The sequence below is a fragment of the Anabrus simplex genome, chromosome 1 (assembly GCF_040414725.1).
Source record: "Anabrus simplex isolate iqAnaSimp1 chromosome 1, ASM4041472v1, whole genome shotgun sequence".
NCBI classification, from domain to species: Eukaryota; Metazoa; Arthropoda; class Insecta; order Orthoptera; family Tettigoniidae; genus Anabrus; species Anabrus simplex.
Genome location: NC_090265.1, coordinates 685,266,117 through 685,291,753, shown reverse-complemented (window position 1 = coordinate 685,291,753; position 25,637 = coordinate 685,266,117). Strand labels below are relative to the sequence as shown.

The following is a 25,637-nucleotide window of genomic DNA, read 5'->3' as shown; positions in this document are numbered from 1 at the left end:
CCCAAATCACCACATCGTCTGCGTAGATTAATGCATTGAAGTCTTCATTAGATTCATTCTTCACTCTCTTTATTACTTCATTACTTTATTACTCTTTCACTATAACAATGCTACTACATTGCAGGCATTTTATTTTGAGAAACTGATTTCTGTTGGGCCATCTATTTGTTTTCTATTTCTTTTATTAGTCCGTAGTAAATTCCAGTTAAGTGGAAAAATCTATTATCTGAGAGTAAGCTGGTATTGCTGTTGCTATACACAAAAAATTTACCTGTAATATTATCAAGAATTGTCCCTTTCGTGGAGAATGGGTATTGGTGATAGTAGAAATTTGAAAACCTCTAAGCATGCTAATGCTCTGCACTGTATTGGTGATATTTGCTTGTCTTCGAGTTTTTACTCAGTTTGCACTGCTAGATTTATGCTTTTTCTGTATTGTTTTCAGAACAGTTTCACACTGCTTCAGGGAATGCAGAGTATGTTCAGCACATGGCACTTTGGAAAGGAAATCTGGGTGACACTTTGAAGGAAGCTGCTCGTAAGAAACAGTTGTCTGATTGGCTTGTTTCCCTAGCGCCTATGGTTTCACAGAGGTATTGTTTATAATTTAATTTTGATTCCTTATGTTGTGTTTTTTTCTCACAATGTGGAAATTTCAAGTGTTTTCAGGCCAGGGAAATGTAATGAAATGGAATAAATTTTAAAGATCAAGAAGTCATTTTATATTCCCCTGGTGTTAGAAATTACAGTTGATTAGAGCATGGAGAACACAATAATTGCTTAACCTTCTAACGATGCTTCAAAAAGGATCAGTGGCCATAAGACTTGTTTCTGGCCCTAAGATACGAAAATGCAACAAGTCCTCTGGTCATGTATCACCATTGATTTTCCACTCCAGAAGGCCAGGTGTGGGAATGAACAAGCCTGGTGCATATGATGTAGCAATAGTTATTATTGAACATCTGTTCTGAAAGGGACAGACAAGAATGTGCAAGTTTATATATGATTTATGCTTTATTTTAACCTCTTCAATGGCATGCCCAGTAAATTCTCGGGTGGCACGCGCTTGCCATAATGTGAATGTTACAAGTAACAACTCTCATTATTGTTCCGTATTGAAGATGATGATAGGCGTAGATATCAAGGATAATTTAATAAAAAACCACCTATTCAATACTTTCTACGTTTAATGTGGTTATTATCTACATGATTTTATGTAGACTTATTTAGGTCAGTTACATGTTTCACAGGCTGAAGATGCCCAAAATAATGGGTGAAACATGTACCTGACCTAAATAAGTCTACATAAAATCATGTAGATAATAACCACATTAAACGTGGAAAGTATTGAATGGGTGGTTTTTAATTAAATTATCCTTGATATCTACGCATAATGTGAATGCCCGAGAAATTCTCGTTTATCTGCAGTGTTCATTTTGCGATTGCCCATAACGTTCTTGGTTATTGTAATCATCATCATCACCATCATCATCATCATCAAGTTTCCACTCCGGTTTCCTGGGTGTGGTTTATGAGCACTCTCCATTTATTCTGTTCATGTATCACTGCTCATTCAAGACTTCATCCCAGTTGATTCCTTTGGATGTGATATCTTCCTTCACTTGGTTCAGCCAGCTCCTCCTAGGTTTTCCAACAGGTCTCTTTCCACGAATCTCCGTATGCAACCATTGATTTGCAATTCTTCTTTGTGTTATATGTTTGACGTGACCAAACCATTGCAAACGCGCCCTAGTTATGGTCTCCTTCAGGGACTTATTTATTCCCGCTTGTTCTCTAATCTTCTCATTTCTTACTTTGTCTTTCCTAGCCTTATGAAGCATGCTTCTTAGAAACTTCATTTCTGAAGCCTGAAGTCTGCTGTCATCTATTTTTGTAGTTGTGCATGTTTCCAACCCATAAGTCAATATAGTAACAAAGTATGTTCGAAACAGAATTTGTTTTGATCTTAGTGGTACTTGTTTATTCCAGAGCAGATATCAAACTTGCTGATAGAATTGACTGGACTTCTGAATACGGTTATTTAATTCAAGCTGTATTCTGTTGTCACGTGAAATGCATCCAAGGTACTGATACTGGTTTACTGTTTCCAATTGTACACCCTCCAGCATTATATTATCTTTACTTCTCTGACTGTTAAAAGACATTGCAGCAGTTTTTGTAGCACTTACTTTCAGTCCATATTTTTTCAGATGATCATTCCAGATGTTCAGCTTTTCCTGGACTTCCACCTCGCTATTTCCCCGGATAACTATATCATCTGCAAAAGCAAATGCTTTAAGATCCATGTTGGTGTTCTGCTTCACTTTTATGATTTCATCCATGATGGTGATGAATAGTAATGGTGAAAGGGCACTGCCTTGTTGCATTCCTCTAGATGTCTGGAACCAATCTGAATATCCATTTCCTACTTGAATACAGCTGTAGCAGTCATCACAAAGTATTTTTATTCTCTGAATGAGTTCCATAGATACATTCTTCTTTTTTAAGACACTCCCATATAGTTATTCTAGGGACACTATCGAATGCTTTTTCGATGTCTAGAAACACAAATGTCAAGTTACGATCTTTCTCCCAGTGCTTTTCTAATATCATTTTCAGTGTGAATATGAGGTCTTCTTGCAGTTGGGGTTCAATAATTTTCCTTATTCTCAAGAATCTTCTCAAATATTTTTAAACCATGGGACAGTAAGGTAATCCCTCTATAGTTGCTGCACTTTTTTCGACTTCCTTTTGTGAACAGGGGAACTATAACTCCCTTTTTCCAGTCATCTTATATTATTTTATACTTCCATATTGCCCTTATCACCCTGTATAGCCATTGAATTACTTGTGGGCCAGCAGCAGCATGTCTGCACTTAGTTCATCAAAGCCAGAAGCTCGTTCATTGCACATACTTTTAAGGGCTGATTCTACTGCACTCAAAGTTGGTGGCATTTCTTCAGATATATTATCACTGCAGCTTGACTGAATCTGTGCATTAGGACTGGAGTTCTTCTTTATACCATTGTCAATTCTCAAAGTGCAATTTCATAATTTCTCTTATTTCTGTGTCTTCCCTGGTGATGCTCCCATCTGGTTTCTGTGAAGTTGTTATTTGCTCACAATTACTCCTGGTATTTCTAATAACACTGTACAGCAATTTGGAATTTGCTTTACTATCTTCTTCCAATTTATTTGTAAAATCAATCCAAGACTTTTGTTTTTCTTCTGCTACTATTCGTTTCACTCGCACTCTACGATCTCTGTATGTCTGTTGTAATTCACTCATTTTTAATTCATCTTTTTCGTTTCCTTTCTGAATTTCTTTATCTCGAGCCTTTCTTGCTTTATTTTTCTTCTGAACTGCACTCGTTACTTCATCATTCCATCAGGCTGTTTTTCTTTCCTTTACTTTACTGCTAATTTTGCCACACATTTCTGCAGCAGTTTCAACAAGACATTCTTTGAATCTGTTCCACTATGTATTTCCTCCTTGTGTTCTGTCTGCAGGTATTTTGGAGGCCACCTTTATTGTATATATCATTTTGTTTTCTACTTTTTTCAGTTCCCAGGTTTTAATTTTTGGTTTTCCTTTGTGTGTGGATTTTACATTTTTGATGATTGCAAGAAGCAGTCTGTGGTCACTATCTAAGCTCTCACTTGGTACAACCTTAACATCACAAATAGTTTGACCCCCTTTTCCGCCAGATATTATGTAATCTATCAAGGATTCGGATTGCCCGTCCCAACTATACCTTGTTATTTTGTGAAATAATTCTTTTGAAACCAGTTGTTATTTATTTTTAAGCCATTTCTCACACAAAAATCTAGAAGTTTTTCACCTTCCTGGTTCCTGGTACCAAACCATGCAGGCCCAACACATTTTCATACCCAAGTTTGTCTGTTCCCACTTGTGCATTCAGATCACCCATCACTAATACATTTTCCACTCCTGCAGTAGCTTCCTGCAGGTCAGATCGAAATTGCTCCTTTTCTTCTTCATCACATCCAGACTGTGGGGCATATACCTGTATGACTGTTAATGCCTCCGTATTGAAGGAGACCTCCAGTTTGATGATTCTATCATTCACATATATCACTTCACTTACAGCATCTATATGTTCTCTCAATACAAATCCGACACCATTCCTAGCTTCGGTTTTGTTACCCATCCAGTGAAGTTTATATCCTTTCCTCAGTTGTTTTACTCCTGTGCCTTTCCATTTTTTCTTACTTATGCCAAGGTTGCAAAATTTCCTCCTCTCCATCAAATCCACCAGTTCTTCACATTTTCTTGTCAATGTAAGGATGTTTAGTGTTCCAATCCTGTGTTTGATTTTCTTGATTTGGGATTTTTCACCTAACATTGTAAACGATCATCAGTGTTTCGGTCATCATACGTTACAAATGTTTAAGAAGATTTCTCAGTCCGGTATTTGTTTTTCTTTCTGAAGCTCATTTTAGTTTTGAAAGCAATCCAAATTATTGTTATATTGTTATATTGTAATTGTAATATATGTGGAAAATGTTTTCCAGCATTCTCAGCAGATGGCAGGAGGATTTCCAGCTGCATTAATGAAATCTTTGGCCTTTTCGACTAAAATATGTTTTATCTCCTCTCCTGTACATAAAAATCTCTGATCAGCTGACAAAGTAAACAGATATGGCTAGCGTGAAATAAGGGATTTGTTTACCTGATAACAAAATCCGCAGGTAGTCGTAATGATTAGAATAATTCTTCGAATGATGATCTTGTTGGTATTTCTAGTGAAATTCAAGAAGATATGTTGGAAGCATTGGTGACGGTAGGAGATGTATAATCTAAATTTGTGAGGAAATAATGTTAGCCTGGAAATACACCACGATCTCATATAATTCCATTTACTGGAAATCCTAGTGTAAGGGTTGAATTATTAACAGAGGTCAGTGTGGTAACTTAAAATAAATCTCTGCTTTCAGGGGTACAATTTTGGAATGAAAGAAAACAATTCCTGTGAAATTTGGCAGTTTAGTGTGTTAGTTTTGTTCATAGGAATAATTCAAAAGCAGTGATGAATATGTAATGGTTACAAGACAGTACTCACAAAATATCAAGAAAGCACCAAAAGAAAGGTAAAAAAGGTGTAAATAAATTGTAATGTAAGCTTTTAATAACCATTGAATATTACATGACTGAGCAAATGTCATGGGATAGCAAAGCACTGATGCGCAGGTGTGTTGTCTGCGTACCACACGCCCCCTGTGCCAGCGGTAGTTGTATAGGAGACCTTAAGAGCAGTGGCTGTGCATGTGACAGGTGTAACATTGAACGTTGTTGTGAGCTGACACTGTTCGAACGGGGTATGGTGGTCGGTGCCCGATGGATGGGAAGTGCGATTTTGGAAGTGGTGCGGGAATTCGGCTTCACACGATCAACTATGTCCAGGGTGTATCGTGAATGGTTGAATGCGGGTATCACCATCCACAACAGACGAACGAGCGGCCGTCCAGCCACCCTCGATGACCGTGACCGGCGACATATGAGACGGATTGTCAGTAGTGACAAACGGGCAACCGTGCAACAAATCACAGCTCAATTCAACACAGGCCGTGCTAGACATGTCTCCCAGTGGACAATCCGTAGGAACATGGGTTCTATGGGGTATGGGAGCCGGCGCTGCACACGGGTGCCACTGTTAACCCAACGTCATTGTCGCCAGTCACCAGGGATGGACACTGGAACAATGGCGTAATGTGATATGGTCGGACGAATCGCGATTTCAACTGCACCATGCCGATGGGAGGCACCGTATATGGCGCAGACCACATGAAGCGATGGATCCCGCCTGCCTCGAAGGTGTGGTCCAGGGCGCTGGTGTCTCTGTTATGGTCTGGGGTACATTTTCCTGGTATGGAATGGGCCCCCTAGTTGTTCTGGAAGAGACTTTGAATGGTATGCGGTATGTTGAACTGCTCGGAGACCATCTCCACCCATTTTTGGCCTTCCAGCGCCCAGACGGTTCTTCGGTGTTTCAAGATGATAACGCGCCGCCACATCGCTCCCACGTCACCCGGGAATGGTTCCACGAACATGCAGCGGAGGTCCAACGACTGCCATGGCCACCCAGGAGCCCCGATATGAACCCTATCGAGCATATCTGGGATGTCCTGGAACACAGGCTCCGTGCCATGGATCCTGCACCCACGAACAGATCAGCATTGGCGGCCGCTCTGCAAATGATTTGGTGTCAGCTGCGTCCAGAGGACTACCACTTCCACACTGAATAATTCTTTGCTTCAAACGAATATATAATTTTCTCTGAAGGAAACCTCACCTTTCTGGCATAACAACTCTGTAAGAACCCACCACTGGAGGGGTTAATGTGCAAAGTTGCAGCTACACCTACATATAGCCCACAATGAGATATTTTACTGCCTGTTATTTTTATGAGCACAACGAGCCAACATTTTATACTTGAGATAAATTTTAAAATATATCGGGCAGATTGTAGAAATAGGAAAGTGGTGTTCTCTTTGCTGCTGGTGAAAAACATAAGTAACTTAGGTAATGCCAAGTGCTAAGCTACTATTACAGGTTTGATTTGAACTTGTGGGTAATTATGTAGCTGAATCCCATTGCAGACAATTACACTGAATGATAATTTCATGTGACTGATGAACGTCTGAATAGTCCATGAAACACTGGAGCAATGGCATTGTGGGTTTGGACGGTAGTAGTGGACAGATAGTGACTTAGGACATCCTTGCGAAGTTGAGTATAACATATATGCATATAAGATGGAAATCATAATAATAATAATAATCATAATCATCATCATCTTGAACCAGCTCTAGTTTCCTGGGTGCAGTGAGTGAGCAATCTCCCTCTATATCTTCCATAAACTGCTGCAAATCCAGACCTCATCCAGATAGATAATTTCTAATCTGATCGATCCATCTCTTCCTTGGCCTACCTCTTGTTCTTTTTCCTTAGAGTTCCTTCGCAGACCACACTAGCTGTTCTTTCTGGGTCCATTCTTTTGAGATGATCAAATCATTTCAGCCTTGCTTTGACACAGATTTCACTGAGGGGTTGGACAAGATAGTAATATCAATGCAAAATCGGTGCCCGAGTGGTAAGTTGCTGTGCGCATGCTGGGGCTCTTATGTGGTACGTAGAGTGTTAAAGCCATGTTAACAACAGACTGTATTTAGGAAGCTGCTGCCCCACCATGGGCTGTCAGTGGTGAAGAAGACTCAAATTAAGTAGTTCACCTCTCTTCTTACTATATTCATCATCATCATCTAACCTTCTCAGTTTCCCAGATGCAGTGCAAGAGGGCTCTCCACTTATGTCTATGCAAGCATTCTTCTTCTTCTTCTTCTTCTTCTTCTTCTTCTTCTTCTTCTTCTTCTTCTTCTTCTTCTTCTTCTTCTTCTTCTTCTTCTTCTTCTTCTTCTTCTCTTCAACTTTACACAATTCCACTCCTCTTCCATGCAGATCATCTTTTATTTGGGAGATCCATCGTGTCCTTGGTCTGCCCCTAGGTCACTTTCCCTCCAGATCTTTGTCAAACCATTTTTATACTATCCTCTTCAGATCCATCCTCTTCAAGTGACCAGACTATCTCGATCTTGATTTTGCTAGAATTTCGTTGAGTGGTTTCACTTGGATATCTTCGCGGAACTTTTCATTCTGGGTCTTACCTCGTCTCGTTTTCTGCAGCATTGACCATGGGAATTTCATTTCCACAGCCTGGAGTCTGCTGTTATCCCTTCTGTTGATGGTGCAAGTTTCCAGACCATATATTGTTATTGGTACAAAGTAGGCCTGATACAAAGTTTTCTTAGATATAAAGGAATTTGGCTGTCCCAGAGGGTTTCCTGACTTGATGGTACAAATGAGCTCCTTTCTGAATCCTATTGGTGATTTCATCTGAGCAACAGCCATCTCAAGTTACAATGTTGCCAAGGTATTGGAACTGATCAACTTCTGCTACCTTTTTTCCATCCAGAACAATATTCATACTTCTTCTTTGCCTGCTAATATTTATGGCTACCATCTTCATAAGGCTAATTTTTAGGCCAACTCCTTAAATTGATTGTTCCAGGTATCTGGCTTCTGCTGTACTTCATCCTCTATGCAACCGTATTGTAATACAGTATTTAACATTGTCTGCAAACTATAAGTCTGTACTCTGAAGAGTGTATTCTCATCTTGAATTCAAAACATATTTTGTCGTATTAAACTTTCCACAGTGATTTTCTCCTTGTCTTATAATATCCATGGCTTTTATTTACCATAGGTATGAATGGGGCTTTCAAACTCCTCGGGGCCAACATCAAACCTTATGGGCACCCGTTCCTTTTTGCTGGGAAACGGTATCTGTTTGTTGTTAGAATCTTCTCGAAGAACACAGTGCCTCCGAGTTAACTCTTTAAGCAAGGACTGCTAAATTATTTCTTTGTTTGAAAAAATTCTGACTGGTACTCTCTCCTTGTTTAATGATGTCTGTTTTCAAGTTAAAGATTCGAGATGGTTGTATACCTTTTACAAAATTTTATTTGGTTCGATTTCTCTGTTGTAGACTTACCTGAATACCCATTTCCAAAATCTATGTGTAGCTGAATGGCTATTAGATCTAGTTCTTGGACAGCGATTTTGTGTACTGTATTTACGTGCATAATTTCCCCCTTTTTTCTTTAGGTGTAGAGGCCAAAAATTGAGGGGGCAGGGATGTAGGTTTGTGGTGTTAGTGCACAGAATTTTGCTTTAGAAAGAAAAAAAAAGAGAAAAAAACACAGTGAAGGAAACTCTTGATTAATATTGTCAAACAAATTATATATCACGTTAATAATATTCAATACCAAAAAACTAAAGTAATAAAATTTGAGCAGTTTCAGTATTTTCTTCAAATGCCATGTTATGTTCAAGTTCAAAAGCGGTGGTGGTGGTGGTGGTGGTGGCGGTGGTAGTAGTAGTAGTTAGTTTTGACCTTGGAGTTAGCTCTAGCAACACAAACATTGCAGAGTTGAATATTCCACATGAGCGTATCAAAAGCAGCTCCTTAATTGCCTAAATAAAAATTGGCATACCTGTATTTTACTCTTCACAGTTTTCATTGCAAGACATACCAGTAGACAGACTACCTTCGTCAGTGGAGCCATCATCGTTTGCAACAGTCATGTCATCCTCTGAACCATCCGTACATCACATTAGATATCCTAGCCGGGCTGAGTGGCTCAGATGGTTGAGGCGCTGACCTGACCCCAATTTGGCAGGTTCGATCCTGGCTCAGTCTGGTGGTATTTGAAGGTGCTCAAATACGTCAGCCTCACATCGGTAGATTTACTGGCATGTAAAAGAACTCTTGTGGGACTAAATTCCGGCACCTCAGCGTCTCAAAGAATCGTAAAAAAAAGTAGTTTGTGGGACGTAAAGCAAATAACATTGATATCCTAGTTTTAAAAAACTCTTTTGTAATAATGTTTTTGGTATTCTGAGCCTATGCCTGAGGAATCCAAGATCACACACGTTTTGTGGTGGGTCTCGTAACTCTAGCAATACCATGTAGGGCTCTTGGAAGCACACACATGTATTTTTGCGTGTGCTATAACCATATCCCTCAATTTAAGAATTTGAAACACATTGTTTTCATCATTTACAAATATAGGAGCAACAAAATGTAATAATTTATTAAACAAATCCTTTACTAAATAATGTATATTCATTGAATGGCTCAGACGGTTGAAGTGGTGGCCTTCTGACCCCAACTTGACAGGTTCGATCCTGGCTCAGTCCGGTGGTATTTGAAGTGCTCAAATAAGCCAGCCTCATATCAGTAGATTTACTGGCATGTAAAAGAACTCCTGTGGGACTAAATCCTGGCACCTTGGCATCTCCAAAACCTGTAAAAGTAGTTAATAGGACGTAAAGCCAATGACATTATTATCATTTACTGTTCATGGGCCGCAGAGGCTTCTCTTATGGTAATACTAAGGAACCATTTCAGAATCATATAAAAAATATATTTTATACTTTTCTGACTTTATACTCTGTATTCATGTCTTCTTCTGAAGTTAATGGTATTTTTATTTCTGCTGCTGTCGAAAGGTAAACATTTTCAAGCATGAAATATATGTGATAGCTCTCCTCTTACAGTGATTCCAGAAGTTTTGAAAATGATTTTGAAGAAAGTGAAATAAATGATAATGAAATCCATTGTTATGTATGTAGTACCTTTTCAACTGCCTAATGTATACATATATCAGGTAACTTGTGTAAATGAAGCTAAATTAAAAGGTTTTTTCTTTATGGGTTCTTAAGCTCCTCTTATTCATAATGTGTGTAACAGAGATTATATTGGTATTGCTAGTGTTAATGGTAACTCTTTTTGTTGCATTGAAGGAACCAGATGCCATCCATTCTCCATAAAGTTGTCTAATTGATGATCTTTGAAAGGTTTATTAAACGATGCATTCCAGTTCCTGACATTCAGTTCTCTTTCCTACTGACATCACTGTAGTCTTGGAAATACTTATTTTCACCTCCTTTTCATATTCATGTTCTAACCTATTTGATTGCAGGCTTTGAGCATAGTCTGCTGTTAAATCCAAGTTGTTGGTGTAGGCCAAACTGCTTACTACATTTCCACTCATCTGCATTTGTTGCAATTGCATTAATTATGTTAGCAAAACTTTACCCTCTTAACTTTATTAAAAAAACTTAATTGAGGGGTTAAAAGTTGAGAATATGCATTAATTTGCCACTTTTGATCATAATGAAATTACTTGTCTACGTTCTGAAAGTTGAATTATTAGCTGTATGAATATCATGATGTTTACAGGCTCTGGCAGGAAACTTGTCTAGCATATGCAGAGCAGCTGAGTCGTGACTGTAACTACCACAAGGCTGCCTCTTACTTGCTAGCCTGTCACAAGGTGGACGAAGCTATAGAATTACTTACCAGTCACAAGCTCTTCCGTGAGGCCATCTCCATAGCAAAATGTCGTCTTAGTCCTGAGGATCCTTCCATAGATAAGATCATTAAGGAGTGGGTGAACCAGTTATCCTCTGATGGGCAATTTGAGCTGGCAGCAGAATGGTGAGTGTAGGCTAGTTAACTTTCATATTGTTATTGAATTCCAGAATGGTATATTGTCATTAAACAGCAAACAGAGTATACAGTTGTAATTGACAAATCTGATCACATAGTTAAATAATTGAGTCTTTTATGTGTAGTTGCTAAAAAAAAATGAAATGAGAAAAACATACAGTACACTTTTTAGTATAAAATAACAACAACATCAACGATGACACGTCATTCAGAGAGACGTGGTACAGGTTATTTGAATTGAAGCGTATAGGCGACCTGTCTGTCTGTGAGGACGGGACCCTATCTATGATGAGTTCTAATGTTGAAGATGGCACACATTCCCAGTCCACAAACCAGAGGAATTAACCAGTTAAGGTTAAAATACCTGACCTGGCTGGAATCAAACCTGAGACTCTGTGAACCAAAGGCCAGCACGCTAACCATTTAGCTAAATATACATCTCATGTGTAGGTACCAACCCCATGGATACCCACAACAAACTTTATATCATTGATTCAATTGTTTATGAGAAAAATGTACTTTTGCTCACTCTATTTTTGAGTAACTGTATATTTAAACAAATTAATTTTGTACTCTGTATCAGTGCTGTAATTTATGGTCTGCAGATCACTGAATTGTTTCAAAACTATTAAATGTACGGTCACCTTTACTGTTCATAATTATGATGGATGATATATCATGATGGGCAGTGCAATGAACTCGCAAAGGAACAAAAATGGAAACAATAATAATAGTAATAATCGTCATCGTCATCATCATCATCATCATCATCATCAACCTCTTCCTCTTCTTCTCCGTAGTGTTTGTCCCGCAGTAGAGCAGGGTCTGCTAGTTTGCAAGCCAATTTCCATTTGGTTCTATGGAGTGCATTGTTTGGACCAAGACGAACTTAGTGCATGTCTTCTCGAAGGTGATCAAGCCAGCAATTTTTTGGGCTGACCACGTGGCTGATCTTCAGATGGCGTGATTTGAAGTGCCGTTTGTACGCATTACATGGCCATACCACCGAAGTTGGGTCTGGCGCATCTTGTCTACAGTCAGCTCCCATGATTTTCCAGGTTTCTGTGTTGGTGACATCTAGCCGTATCAGGCCAAATGACCAGCGAAGTATGTGCATCTCCATGACATGAAGTGCTTGACTGTGGAAACAATACCATTTATTTATTATTATTATTTCAACATTGTCTTTTACAGAGCTTCGCTCCAGTTACATAAGGCAGTACATAATACATACATCATCGTCAGTTACTATTCGTTTCTGTGTATACAAATTCTCCTGCTTGCAATCCACTAGCATTCAACACTGTTTGTGCTGAACAAGCCAATTCTAGTGTGAAACATGCGTCCACATACGGAGATTGCACTCGATGGATAGGACAGGACAAGACTGCCTCTCATGGAGTATGTGTAACTGTCGTTTAACTTCTTCATGCCTACGACACTTTTGCTCAAGCAGCTGGACAGTGGTAGGGGTGGTTTGGTGTCAAAGCTAGGGATCTTTAGCAAGTGTCTCCCAGGTTTGAAGGTTGATGTTTGTGACCTTTATAGTTTGTTTAAGCTGGTCTTTATAACGCTTCAAAGGGGCACCACGGGGTCTGGTGCCTGAAGAAATTCTCCCTAATTGGTGAGGAAGCCTGGTGTCGCTCAGATGGCACACATGTCCAGTCCACTGGAGCCAATGGCCAATGATAAAGGCTTCTACACTCTTCATGCATGCTTTCTCAAGAACTGCAAGATTAGAGACATGGTTCTCCCCTACATAGAACTGTAACAAAGTACACAGTGTTGGGAAATGAAATAAATTATGATACACAAGAATTCAATTCCACAGTATTGCCATACAACCAATTCTTTTATTCATCACACAGCCTACAAATATAAAACAATTTACAAACTATGGAACCGGCAAAACAGAAAATGAGAAAAGAATAGTGTGTCAAAGTTACACATAGTAGTATTAAACATTGTCGGGAAAACACATCCATCTGTCATCTGGTTGATCACATAACCTGACAGAGAGATTGATAGAAAAGAAAGAATAAAGAAAATGAGTCTGTCTCTCAGACAAACAGAGCATCTGCAGATACATAGTTTTTAAATTCTAGTTAGTCCATGTAGATAATATTATTGGCAACAAATGTATAGATAAGTCAGGTGTATTTGTTGATGAAATTGTGATTTGAGGAAATGATCTGGGAGGAGTACAAGAAAGGCCTGATGCAGTGAATGAGAAGCTGGACGATTGGAGAAATAGAAATTGTGTGGAGAGAAGCCCGACAAATGTGATGGTAGTAGGTGGAGAGGGAAGAGAGCAATAAAAATTATTAATCTTGAAATAAACTTTTAGTGTATTAGGCAGTGTTCAGTGCATGAAGTACATGTTGAAGAGATGTTAAGTTCAGAACAAAATTGCCATACTGGACACCAATAGGATTCAAACCCACAACCTTCCGATTTCACATCAGATTCTTACAAGTTGAGCTACAGTGGCCTAGGCGTACAATAAAACCTTTGATTGCAAACAACTTGGTCTGCGGGTGTTTTGCAAGACAAGTAAATGTTTTAAATGAATGAATTGTAACGTGATAAACGAGTGAGGTTTTGAGTAGTACTGATGTGTATGCCGAGTGCTACTCTTGCTCGCATTTTAATCACGTGTGTGCAGAAAATTGTGTGTCTAAGTGTAGTGACTGTTATTTATAGCCCACCTTCACTGCAGCAATGGACTCCATGAAGAAAAAAGTTGAAGAGGAAGGCAGTAAGAAGATGATGATTACAGTCTAAGTTCAGATGAAAAGCATTGAGAAGTATAAACGAGATGTGCGTGTCTGATATTGTAATATTTCACACAAAGTCTGCATCAACTAATTGCACAATATTAAAGAAGAAACAAGAACTGAAGGGTCTGGTTGCAGCACCACATGTTCTAGAAGATGTAGGAAAGTTGCTTCTCATGGATTATTTTATATCAATACATATTTTTGGTTTGTGGAATGAATCATTTGCATTTGATTATATCTTCTGGAAAAATTGCTTTGATGTATGAGTGCTTTGGATTACAAGCACATTTATAGAATGAATAATGATTGCTATCCAAGTTTAACTGTATTTGTTGTGTTGGAAAGTAACCAGACTACAGGTCTGCCACTACTGCCATCACAAGTGTATAGTGTGCAAAAGTTGCCTTTTGTGAGCCAATTAATTTTCACGATCACACTGTACTTGAAATAGACTTTTCAACATATTAGGTTGTGTTCATAACATATAGTACATGTCGAAGAGATGTCCCACTTTAAAGATGTTAAGCCCAGAATAAAAATGGCCAACTGGACACCAGTGGGACATCTTTTCAACATGTACTGTATGTACTGAACACGACCTGATATTTTGACGGTTTATCTAGAGTATAATGCAGTTGTGAAAATTAAGTATGCATAAAGATATTAATTCCAACTGTCACTGGGACTGTCAGCAGTCAGCCTAGCAAACCCAAAAAAATGTGGATTCAACACTAATCTCTGTCATTTTGGACATTTTCCTTTTTACTACTTCTAACTCCTATGTTGATGTAGGCTGAACTTGGACTTAAACACCATCCAGATTGTGACACTTCATCTCATTGACCCTGAAAACTTTGGATTCAACACTAATGTTCGTTGTTTTTGATTGTTTTTACATGCAACTCCCTCCCAACCCTCAACCATAGGGGTGCTAGGGTTGTCTTACACCCCACAGTATTTTTTGTTTAGACAGTAAGTCATATGTTTACCAACTTTGGTTGAGAGCTATGCTGCACACATACATCTGTAATCTCAGTCATTTTGGACATTTTCCTTTTCACCCCTTATCAGCTCCCATTCCGATGGATGCTGAACTTGGACTTAAATGGTATCCATAATGTTACTATTCATCTCAGTGACCCCAAAAAGTAAGAATTCAACAATAACATTGGTCGTTTTCAATGATTTTTACATGTCACTCCCTCTCATTGTATTTTTCTCCAGATACTATTTAGTCATATGTGTACCGTGTTTGGTTGAAATTTCATATTTGCTTATGGTCCCACCATTTTTAATCGTTTAGTTTCACCGATATCTTTATTTAAAAATATTGCTCCTTAACTATGTGCAACCTACTAAGTACAGAATGTATTGTGGATTAGGGTCAGGCCTTCGCCTGCAATTATTGGAGTGGTCATTTAAGTTATTGATTTGATTTTAAGATTACTTAAAGTTGACTGAATTTGGTTACCTGTTAGTGGCTGATGATTCACCGGCAGGTAATTGTGGAGAGAATAAAGAAAGAAATGAAGAAAATAGGTCCAGTAGAATGGCCATAGCTGTTTTTAGTAAATTAAAAAAAATATAGATGTATGTCAGTAATCTGGCTTTTAGCTATAAGTGTTTCTAGGCCACTACCCTTTTTGTGAATTTTGGCATGAATTGACAGTGTTAACCACTAATATATATTTAGTTCTTGTAAGATTGGAATGTTTGTACTTTTGTTCAGGAAATTGTTAGCCTTTCAAATTTGTTGGCCATGTATAAAGAAGCCTTCATAATCATCATCAAATCATGTAACTCCTATCTGGAGCATAGGTCATCAACAAACATTCACCATTGGATTCTGTGCCATAGCCTTGATCTCCAGCCAGGTTTTCTGTCCCTTTTCAGTTCCTTTCTTCCTTTCATAGTGCTTCTCATCTATGTGGTCTTTGACCTGCCTGTGCATCTTAGTATCTTGAGGATTCCATTCTGGCACTTGTTTGGTGATAATGTTTGTGTTACACCTTAGCTTTATCCACTCCACTTCCATTTTCTGTGCCACACCTCAATGTTGATAGCAGTTTTCTTCCTTCTGCTCCATAGATCTGCATTGGAAACAATCTCCAGTCACCATATCCTCAGGATGTTCCTCAAACATCTGTTGACAGAAGTCTGGATGTTCGTGGTTTGCAGTTTGATTAGTCCTCAGGTTTCACAACCATACAGTTGGATAGACTTGATGTTGAAGATGCACGACTTTGTTATTATATGGAGCACCATAGATTCTAATATTGGTTGCAGCATCGCAAATGCTCCTTTGGCCTCATCAATTCTATTCCTTACCCCACCAGGGGTAACAATGCTCAAGTAGCAGAACTGTTCATCTTGTTCAACCTGCTGCTTGTCTAGGAAGTATCTGACATCATTCTTCCTCCACATTGCATCTCTTTGGTCTTGTTAGCATTAATCTTGAGTCCAGAATCTGCTGTGCTGACTTTCAGGTCATTCCACTTAGTTTCCATGTCTTTGAAGCTGTTAGTTAGCAGACATAAGCCGTCGGTGACTGTTGGTCCCCACTGCATTCCTCTGTTTTTGTTCAGTGCCTTTTTCATCACAAAATCTAGCACCATTAGGAAGAGAATCAGAGGGAAGAAACATCCTTGTTTTACACCAGGCGTGACTGGGATGAGTTCAGATGTCAGTCCTTGATTCTGGACATGACAGGTAATTATTTTGAGATATGCTTGCCATGTTTCCTGATTGACCCACTCTTCCATGCTATTCTCTCTCTTGCTTAGTATCTTTTCACAAGTGTCAGTGAATGCTTATTTTCCACATTCTTCCATTGCTGGTTCACATCCTTTTCCTTGTCTACTCCAGGCAGTTGTTTGCTCAGATATACAGTATTTATCAGCTCAACTGAAAATTCCTGTGGGACCACCTTATCTGTCTTTTGTTGGTGAGGGGGCTGGGTTGCAGTTATCTTTAGTTGGATAGTGGCTACCACTAGGTGGTGGTCGCTGCATACATCTGGTCAATCTGATTCTCGGTATGGTGGTCTGGACAAACCCATATTATTGTGTGGTAGTTCTTGAGAGTTACGATGGTGCCATCTATTACTAGTCCATAGCTACTACATAGTTCGATGAGTCGTTCACCTTTATGTTTCCTCCCAATGCTGTGCCTTCCCATAATATGCTCTAGGCCTTGGTCATCATCACCCACTTTAGTGTTCAGGTCTCCCATAATGGCAGGGATGTTATTTTCCTTCTCCTTGGCCAGGGCTTGGTGCAGCTCACCGTAGAACAGATTTTTTTTCTCATTCTTCTTTCCTCATTTCCATCGGTGCGCTGCCCCATGGTGATCGATCTAACTCTGGATGCAATAGGAGGCTCTAATTTTTATGTTACTATTGTCATTTAATTTTTTTCTTTGTTGCAGTCTTGTTTCCTATGGTGAATTGGAAGCAGCAGCGGAACTGTTAGGTCGGAGGAATGATGAAGGATCTCTTAGACTAGCCATGGCCATAGCAAAACAGGCTGGTAAACTGGAGATGGCCTCAAAACTGGGTTTGCAGTGTATTTATACTAGTTTAATGAATAAGAACTGGGATTTGGCCAACCAAGTGGTTGAAGAACATGAGGATCTGAGGGTACATTAAAATCTTTTGTTATAAGTATGTTAATCCAAGATTTAATTCTCTCTCTCTCTCTCTCTCCTCTCTTCCCCCTCTCTCTCTCCTCTCTTCCCCCTCTCTCTCTTCTTTTTGGTGAGTGTTTTAATTTTTTTTCTGCTATTGACCGTGGCCTTAATTAAGCCACAGTCTCAGCATTTACCTGGTGTGAAAATGGGAAACCACAGTAAACCATCTTCAGATGTGCCTACAGTGGGGTTCGAATCCATTCTCTCTCTCTCTCTCTCGAATGCGAGGTTTAGTTTTTTTCAAATTTAAGGTTTGCACTTGCTCATATAGGTTTTTAAGTAATAGAAAGGAACAAACATGCAAATGAAGTTACTGAAAGAAACATAATAGGACCACTTTCCACATCAAGACGGAAGATGTCAAGCGAGTGTTGAAGTTTCGCCTCTTGATGAAGATGGGATGCAGAAACGAGCTCGTTGAGGGCTGACAAAGCGAGGGTCTGACATGTGCCTTACCGATTTTTGATAAAGTTTTGCAGGGATGTCCTATATTGAAAATAAAGAGACTTGTGTTTCAGCGTTTGCTAGATGCTCCCTAGTTAAAAAAATCAAGGTCAAAGTTGATAATGGAAAATTGTATTTTCAGTGCTGTACATCGAAAGATTGTCTAAAAACATGTTTTAGTTATACAATATGGGGTCCAAAGTTAATAACATTAGAGTTATTAATGTTCTTGTGTTTTCATGCTGTAGCAGAACAAGGTTGGCATCAGACTACCAATTTAATTATTGCTTCACTTGTCAGTTCCTTCAGCCTCATGGAATACAGGTATACAATACTTCTGATATGTCAATATCCACGAGACATGGATTGTATAATTTCAATAAAATCATCTTGTGAAGGGTTCCACAAGAGGCATATCACAAAAATATTGAACATTACATGAAGATTGTTAATCAAACCTCCCAATGTTATACTTCAAGGAAAAGGAAAAACAAAACTGTTCTGATTATCAGAATATTATCAGATTCACTGAAAAATTTGATTGAAAAAAACAAACAAAAAACTATACGACAAGAATTGGAATTGATGAGGTGAGACTCTATCTGTTTGAAGACAGCAGTGTTTGAAGATGTGGATATTGTCCTTTTCTTTTTGTGTTTTCTATTTCTTCCTCTTCCCACACGACGTATCATTGTGTTTGTCCTATTTTATGTTTCTTACGATGTCCCTGTCTTTCTGTGTGATTTGATAGCTGATCTCATATGAACAGTGTCCTATCTTCAGAAACAATATAAGGTTGTTCCATGATTCTTATTCCTGTCCAGTCATGAATTTTCGTGAGATATGACATTCTTTTCTGCTAACTCCTCACTGTCCTTCAGTTTTGCCTTTTAAAATGAGGTGCAATACTTCATATCACATGCCCTAGGCACGCAACTTTTCTTCATTTGATGATGGTCAGGAGCTCTATTTTAGAGTGTGCTCTTGCAACATCTGTTCATTAAAGACATGTTCTAACCAGGAGACTTTTAGCATTCTTCCATGAAACCAGCCTTTAATGGTGGTTGTTTTCAATGTCCAAGCTTCAGCTCCATAAAGCAAAATTGACCAGACATAACATTTAACCATATGCTGTCTCAGTTTTAAATGTAAGGCGTTATCACACAGTAAAGCTTTCATTTTCTTGAATGCTAATCTTGGGATTTCTATATTGGTCTTAATTTTCAGATCTGAGTTTAAATTATCTGATACCCAACAACCAAGGTACAGTATTTTGGTTTGTCAGCTTGTTGGATTTGTGGACCTTTCAGTTTAAGAATAGCTTTAGGGGCATGTAGCTGTGAGCTTGCATTTAGGAGATAGTGGGTTCGAACCCTCTCATTGGCAGCCCTAAAGATGGTTTTCTGCAGTTTCCAATTTTCACACCAGGCAAATGCTGGAGCTGTACCTTAATTAAGGCAATGGCCACTTCCTTCCCACTCCTAGCCCTTTCCTATCCCATTGTCATCATAAGACCTATCTGCGCCTGTGTGACGTAAAGCAAATTGTAAATTTGCAACAAATGGTAACAATGGCAAAATTGTAAATTAGTTTTTATTAGTTTGCGGTTAGAGGCGCACGGCTGTGAGCTTGCATCTGGGAGATAGTGGGTTTGAATCCCACTGTCGGCAGCCCTGCTGATGGTTTTCCATGGTTTCCCCATTTTCACACCAGGCAAATGCTTCACCCCGTAAATTAGTTTTTATTAGTTTATTATTTATTAGTTTTTCCTTTTATTAACATCTAGGTACTTCCTGTGATCCCCATGAGGAACATTCACCCCATCAGCACTTTTCCTCCGGGTGAAAGTTATAACCTGAATTTTCATCCCATTTACCATTATACCATTCTCTGTTGTTGATTTCATAAGTTATTACTGCGTACAGTATAACATCATCTGCAAAAAAAAACCTTATCAGTGATTCCAATTCTGTATTCATATATCATATCATATATCATATCATATATCATATTGTGCCCTGACAGCAGTCCCTGTGACCATGCTGTAAATTTTAATTCGGTATCTCAAGGTTGGGTTAAGCCGCGGCGAAGCAATGCAGTCGGAGATCCATGAAGGCTCCACTCAAGGGACGTGCAAGTCCGACGAGTTGGGACACAGGTTAAATAAGTGGACTGTTATCATCGTGGCTTTTAACGTAGAATGTAATCATCATTTCTGCCTAAATTACGTGAATATTCCACAATAGAGTATTAAGAGATCGAAGATATTGGCATATTCGACGAGACACATTGACCAACTTTTAATCTTATACTAAATTAAATAATTATCCTAATGTTCCTACGCTACTTTAAATGATAACTCCGTAAAATGTTTTATTTTATGGAAGGATCTCCCGTTTAATGATTTTAAAATAATTTCAGATGTATCAATTACATTAAGAACAAATTATCGGCAACACAAACGAATATAGGAAGGAAAATATTCTGTTAACTTGAAAATAAACACTTAACTTCAAGCTCTTGTTACAAATAAATACAACATCATCAATCGAAACAAAAGAGACAAAGTGTCCCTCTGCTGAAGGCTTACATAGAAAGTTCAGTCATCAATCTCGCATTTTTTCAAAAATAAATCACTGGGAATCATAGAATCGTCCACTTCAGAATGTTATTTCCTACCCAAATATCTCACAATATTCCGTCATTTCTCCTTTAAAAATCATCGCACTATATGTCAGTATCTGTCTATCTAGCAACTTGAAAAATACCGTTATTCTAACTTCATAAAATCACCATAAATGCAATAAAAATGTTTGAAAACACAGGATCGTAACATAATATGACATCCATCAAAATCATGCTTTACAAGACAGACTCGATCCTCTCGTACGCTCGTCGGTGACTGCACCTAGATAAAACATCAAGAGACATTGCAACATCTACAATAACCTTGTCTAACTACGTTGATTCTGCGCCTCCAGATACCACTGCGTCGTTTGACCTGGAATACTACATTAGCACTAGGCGTCAACTCAAATGATCTACAAAATCCAACTAGCAAAGAAATGGCTTACTTACCATAAAAGATCATATTTCCTTTACGACATGACCTTAATATCTTTACGTTACCGATTATCTTGCGAAGATCCTAAACATCCCTTTAAAATCGTGCGCTCTGGTCAATCTTGTATTTAAATGGGATAAATGTGACGACCAACTACTAGTGTTCGTGAGTGTAACATCCTATAACATCATTCTAAAATACGGCCTCGTACCTAAATAAATTATTCATCACGACAATATCAAAATTCACGCATGACCAACATAGTTCCTACCGTCAATACCATCATCAGGACCTTCACATAACATCATCATAAAATTCGCAATCCCAATGACACGTCTATAATCATCACATCTCTCTATCCACGTAAATATTTTCAAAGATCCTACCGTAACTAACACCTTATTACATCGCACAACTCGTCATGCACAGCGAATTCACAATACTAAAGAACAATCTATTCAGGCAATTACGTAAAATTACTAAATACGTTGCCGCATTAATTCCATATCACCACAATAGTATCACACTTCTATTATCAAACACTGTATTTCCACACAAGCACATAACGTTTTGAAGACCACAGAATCGCACGTCGTAAAATACCGAGCTCCTCCGAGGTATTCTGAGCTACAGGTTAAAATTAACGTTCATTACCATAACACCATTACGATACCAATAACATCCATGTCGAAGAAACCTTCGCAAAACCTTGCTAGCAAACATTAAAGAAATCTTACACAACTATCGCATATTATCACAACGTAGTCTGGCTCACCATACTAGACGTAACGATCATAAATATTACAACGCAATGTCCAACAAATAACGGTCGCTTTCAAGTTAAAATTGTTCATGTCAAAATTGACAACAAAATAAATACTACTCTACAACTACAATAAGCAATTACGTGGCGGAATATGTATAAGATATTCAAGTACTCATCCTGGGTTGTTGCTCCACGACGGTGTCACCTTCCGAGTTCAGCTCTCACTCAATAACATTATCAAGTATTGTCCATCACATTTCAGATCAGATCCTTTGAGGTCCCTCTATTTTAGTTGTTCATGTTGATACGTGCACACACAGCATCTGAATAATTATCTGATGACATTTCCATATTACCTGAAACTTAGAGATATCAATTAGAACAAGGTCATACACCTTAATACAATTTTAACAGTTCAAGCGATACACTTGCCTTTTCATTCAATAACAAGATATCTTGTTTTACAATATTGTATGTTTATAATATGCCAATATCTCTTTAGTAACTCCTTTCAATACAATCTTTTCCCTATGAATTCTTGCTTCCGATCTTTTTGAGATGCAGATTGAGAGTGTATCAACTTCTTCAGAGACAAAACAGATTCTACTACAACATAATAATTGCAGACGGTTTGCTTTTTAAAATTCTTCTCAGCTTCTAGCTCCCATATGTTTCTGACAATTGGAAACATTTGACACATAATGTAAGACGATCTCGTACAAATCAGCTGTATTAGTAAAGGAACTTATTTAATAATTGCCGCCTCGTATTTAGGTTAGTAATCGACAGTTTCCTTTCTTCATCTCGATCGCCGGATCGTGCGAGACTAGATGTACAAGGTATGGCCCTCTCATATAAATTTATTGTTTACATATTTCATGGCCCTCAGTAACATTCTGTCGCAGATATACTGCCGTTCATGCATTCCGGAAACTTTACTTGAAGAATACGTATTATTCATATAATCCTGCCCTATGTTTCACGATGTTTAACTTTCTGCTAATATTTCCGAGATACCACGGGGTTCAGAGCTGATTATCAATCTGCTGATATCTTCAATTCGGCGATGCCGTTCACGTAATTAGACAAGTCAACTGCTTTCTAACTCATCTGGAGGTGTGATAACCGGATATAAGATTTCATTGACATCATTTCTCGACATAAGCTTCCAATGTGTCCACCAATTTCTTCCTGACATACATTGGAAGGTTATATTCCTCCTCTACTCAAAAAATGAAATTTCGTATGAAAGGAGAAATTTCATGTTCATGCCAGATCTTATCATAATTCTTCTTCAATGAAATCTTCTTTTATCACGTCTGAAATGAACGAAAATAGCTCTGGTCTTGAGATACTGTTATATCATATCCTGTCTTCCAATCCTGTCTGAACTTCATCATTCGTCATCTGATCCGTCGGTCAGCGAATAAACATCCCAAGCATCTCCGTTTCTTTCGTCTTCCACGATGATATTAACCTCCTCCTCTTCAACGATCGGAAAACTGTACTGCTTAAGACTTGAAGCATTGAAAATAGCAATGTTGTTGGACTCCAAACTCTGTATTTTATAAGCGTTATTGCCCAGTACTTCAATAACCTTGAACGGCCCGATATACAAATGTGCAAACTTGGAATAGAATTTTTCCGTAGGACAAGATACGGCTGGTTTTCTTACAAGAACATAGGTTCCAACCTCCAAAGGTTCTCTAAATTTCTTATGCCTTAACTTCTTGAGACGTTTTTCGGCCTGCCTTTTCATACACGCCTGAGCTTGCTTTATGTTCTCTTCAACGCTAGGACTTTCCTCGACTGGTCTAGCAATGATCTCGTTCCAGGGACGTCTTGGCTGCTCGTTCATGTGAAGAACGCTTGGAATATTGCCGATAGACTCGTGCCAAGTAAAGTTTATACAATCGGCTATTGTCGGTAAACAAGAAGTCCATGTCCAATGACGTTCATGGCAGAAAACCCTACAATACTTCGCAATTTCCTTCATGACCCTTTCAGCTGCATTGGATTCAGGGTGCCTTATGGAACTGAACCGGTGTTGAATGTTCATTTTCCTTAAAGCTTCCGCAAATTCGTTTGACGTAAATTGTGTTCCATGGTCCGTTATTATGCATTTTGGTTTACCCATCTTTGGTATCGTTACTCTTTCTAAACTCCTAATTATGGATTTAGAGTTGGCCTTCCTAATGGGCTGAAGTGACACAAATTTTGACATCACATCGAGGACTACCAATACAAAACGGTTTCCACGTTTACCTACGGGTAAACTCCCATACAAATCCATGGCATATACTTCCCTAGGTCGGTCTGGTATTACAGCTATCGGTGGTTGATACAATAATACGGAGTTGTATTTCACCCTCTGGCATATATCGCAGGTTTTTACTATTCTCCCGATGGTTCTCCGGAATCCAGTCCATGTGAAAGTCTCTCCTATTGTAGCTGCTAATTTATCTAGGCCACCATGACCAATCATTCTATGGATGTACCATATGAGTTTACATCTTAATTTGCGTGGCACCACCACTCTTAATTTCTTCCGATCTTTGTCTATGTACTTATACAAGATGTTATTCGTCAGTACGTAATCATCTATTTGATCTTCGGGTCCATCATTAGCTGACCTTCTTAGACAATACTCAATAATCTCTTTCAGAGATGAATCCTCAAGTTGCAACTCTGGCAATCGTTTTAGGCTTTCCAAACACTCTTCATCCTCTTGAGTTATTTCGATAACATTGACCTCCAGAGGCTCTTCTGTTGGATTTCGGCTTAGACTGTCTGCCAACACATTACTTTTACCTGGGCAGAACTCAATTCTTAAATTAAATTGCTGCGCATAAAGTGCCCATCGTGATACTCTCTCGCTGGATAATGTGGTTTTTAACACAAACGTTAGTGCTTTATGGTCCGTCCTAACAACTACCGGATACCCATACACTATTTTTCTCCACTATTGTAATGCGTAAACAATGGCCAGCATCTCAAGTTCAGTGGTCGTATACTTAAGTTCATGGTTTCTTAATTTTCTACTAACGAAGGCCAAATAGTTTATATTATTCTCCCCATTACTCTCCTGATACAATACAGCTCCAACTCCAACCGCTGAGGCATCAGATTGTATGATAAATTCACGATCGAAGTCTGGATATCCAAGTTTTATACTGTTAGCTAGTAATTCCTTCGCGTTAACAAAAGCTCGATCATGACTCTCATTCCACCGCCAACGATTATTGGTCTTCAATAAATCTTGCAGAGGAGCTAATATCTCTGTATACCCTGGACAGTGGCTAGCGAAAAATCTCGTCATTCCCAAGAATTGTCGGATATGCTTAATCCTTCTGGGCTTCGGAAAGTTACATATGGCCTGTATCTTAACTGGGTTTGGTCTTATTCCAGTTCCATCAATTACATGTCCAACAAACAAGATTTCAGATTGGCAGAACTTTGACTTGGATCGATTGATTTTGAATCCAGCCTCATCTAAATTTCTTAGCAGCTGTTCCAACTTGACTACATGCTCCTCGAAAGTTGCTGTCGCCAGTACGATGTCATCAACATAAATGGTTATAAATTCTTTTACTTCCGGTTTCAAGTTCCTGTCTAAAGCTCGCACCAATGCAGCCGCAGAGTTAGAAATGCCGAATGGGAGTCTTTCAAAGATATACGTTTGATTATCAAACATGAAACCAGTAAATAGCTTGGATTTACTCTCCAAAACTATGTGGAAGTATGAGGAAGTCAAATCTAAGATCGTGAAAAATCTCTTGTTCCGAAATCCTCTTATTATC

At 38.6% G+C, this 25,637-nt stretch overlaps 1 protein-coding gene across 3 annotated transcripts in view; it reads left to right on the top strand.

The window, feature by feature from the left end:
• Positions 1–25,637, top strand: part of LOC136857317 (gem-associated protein 5) — a 310,853-nt gene that overhangs the window by 248,450 nt on the left and 36,766 nt on the right. For all 3 annotated transcript variants that reach the window (XM_068225137.1, XM_067135896.2, XM_067135897.2), the window contains exons 18-20: positions 446–593; positions 10,827–11,084; positions 17,303–17,513. In XM_068225137.1, the coding sequence (XP_068081238.1) occupies positions 446–593; positions 10,827–11,084; positions 17,303–17,513 (617 nt within the window). The remainder of the gene's footprint in view (positions 1–445; positions 594–10,826; positions 11,085–17,302; positions 17,514–25,637) is intronic.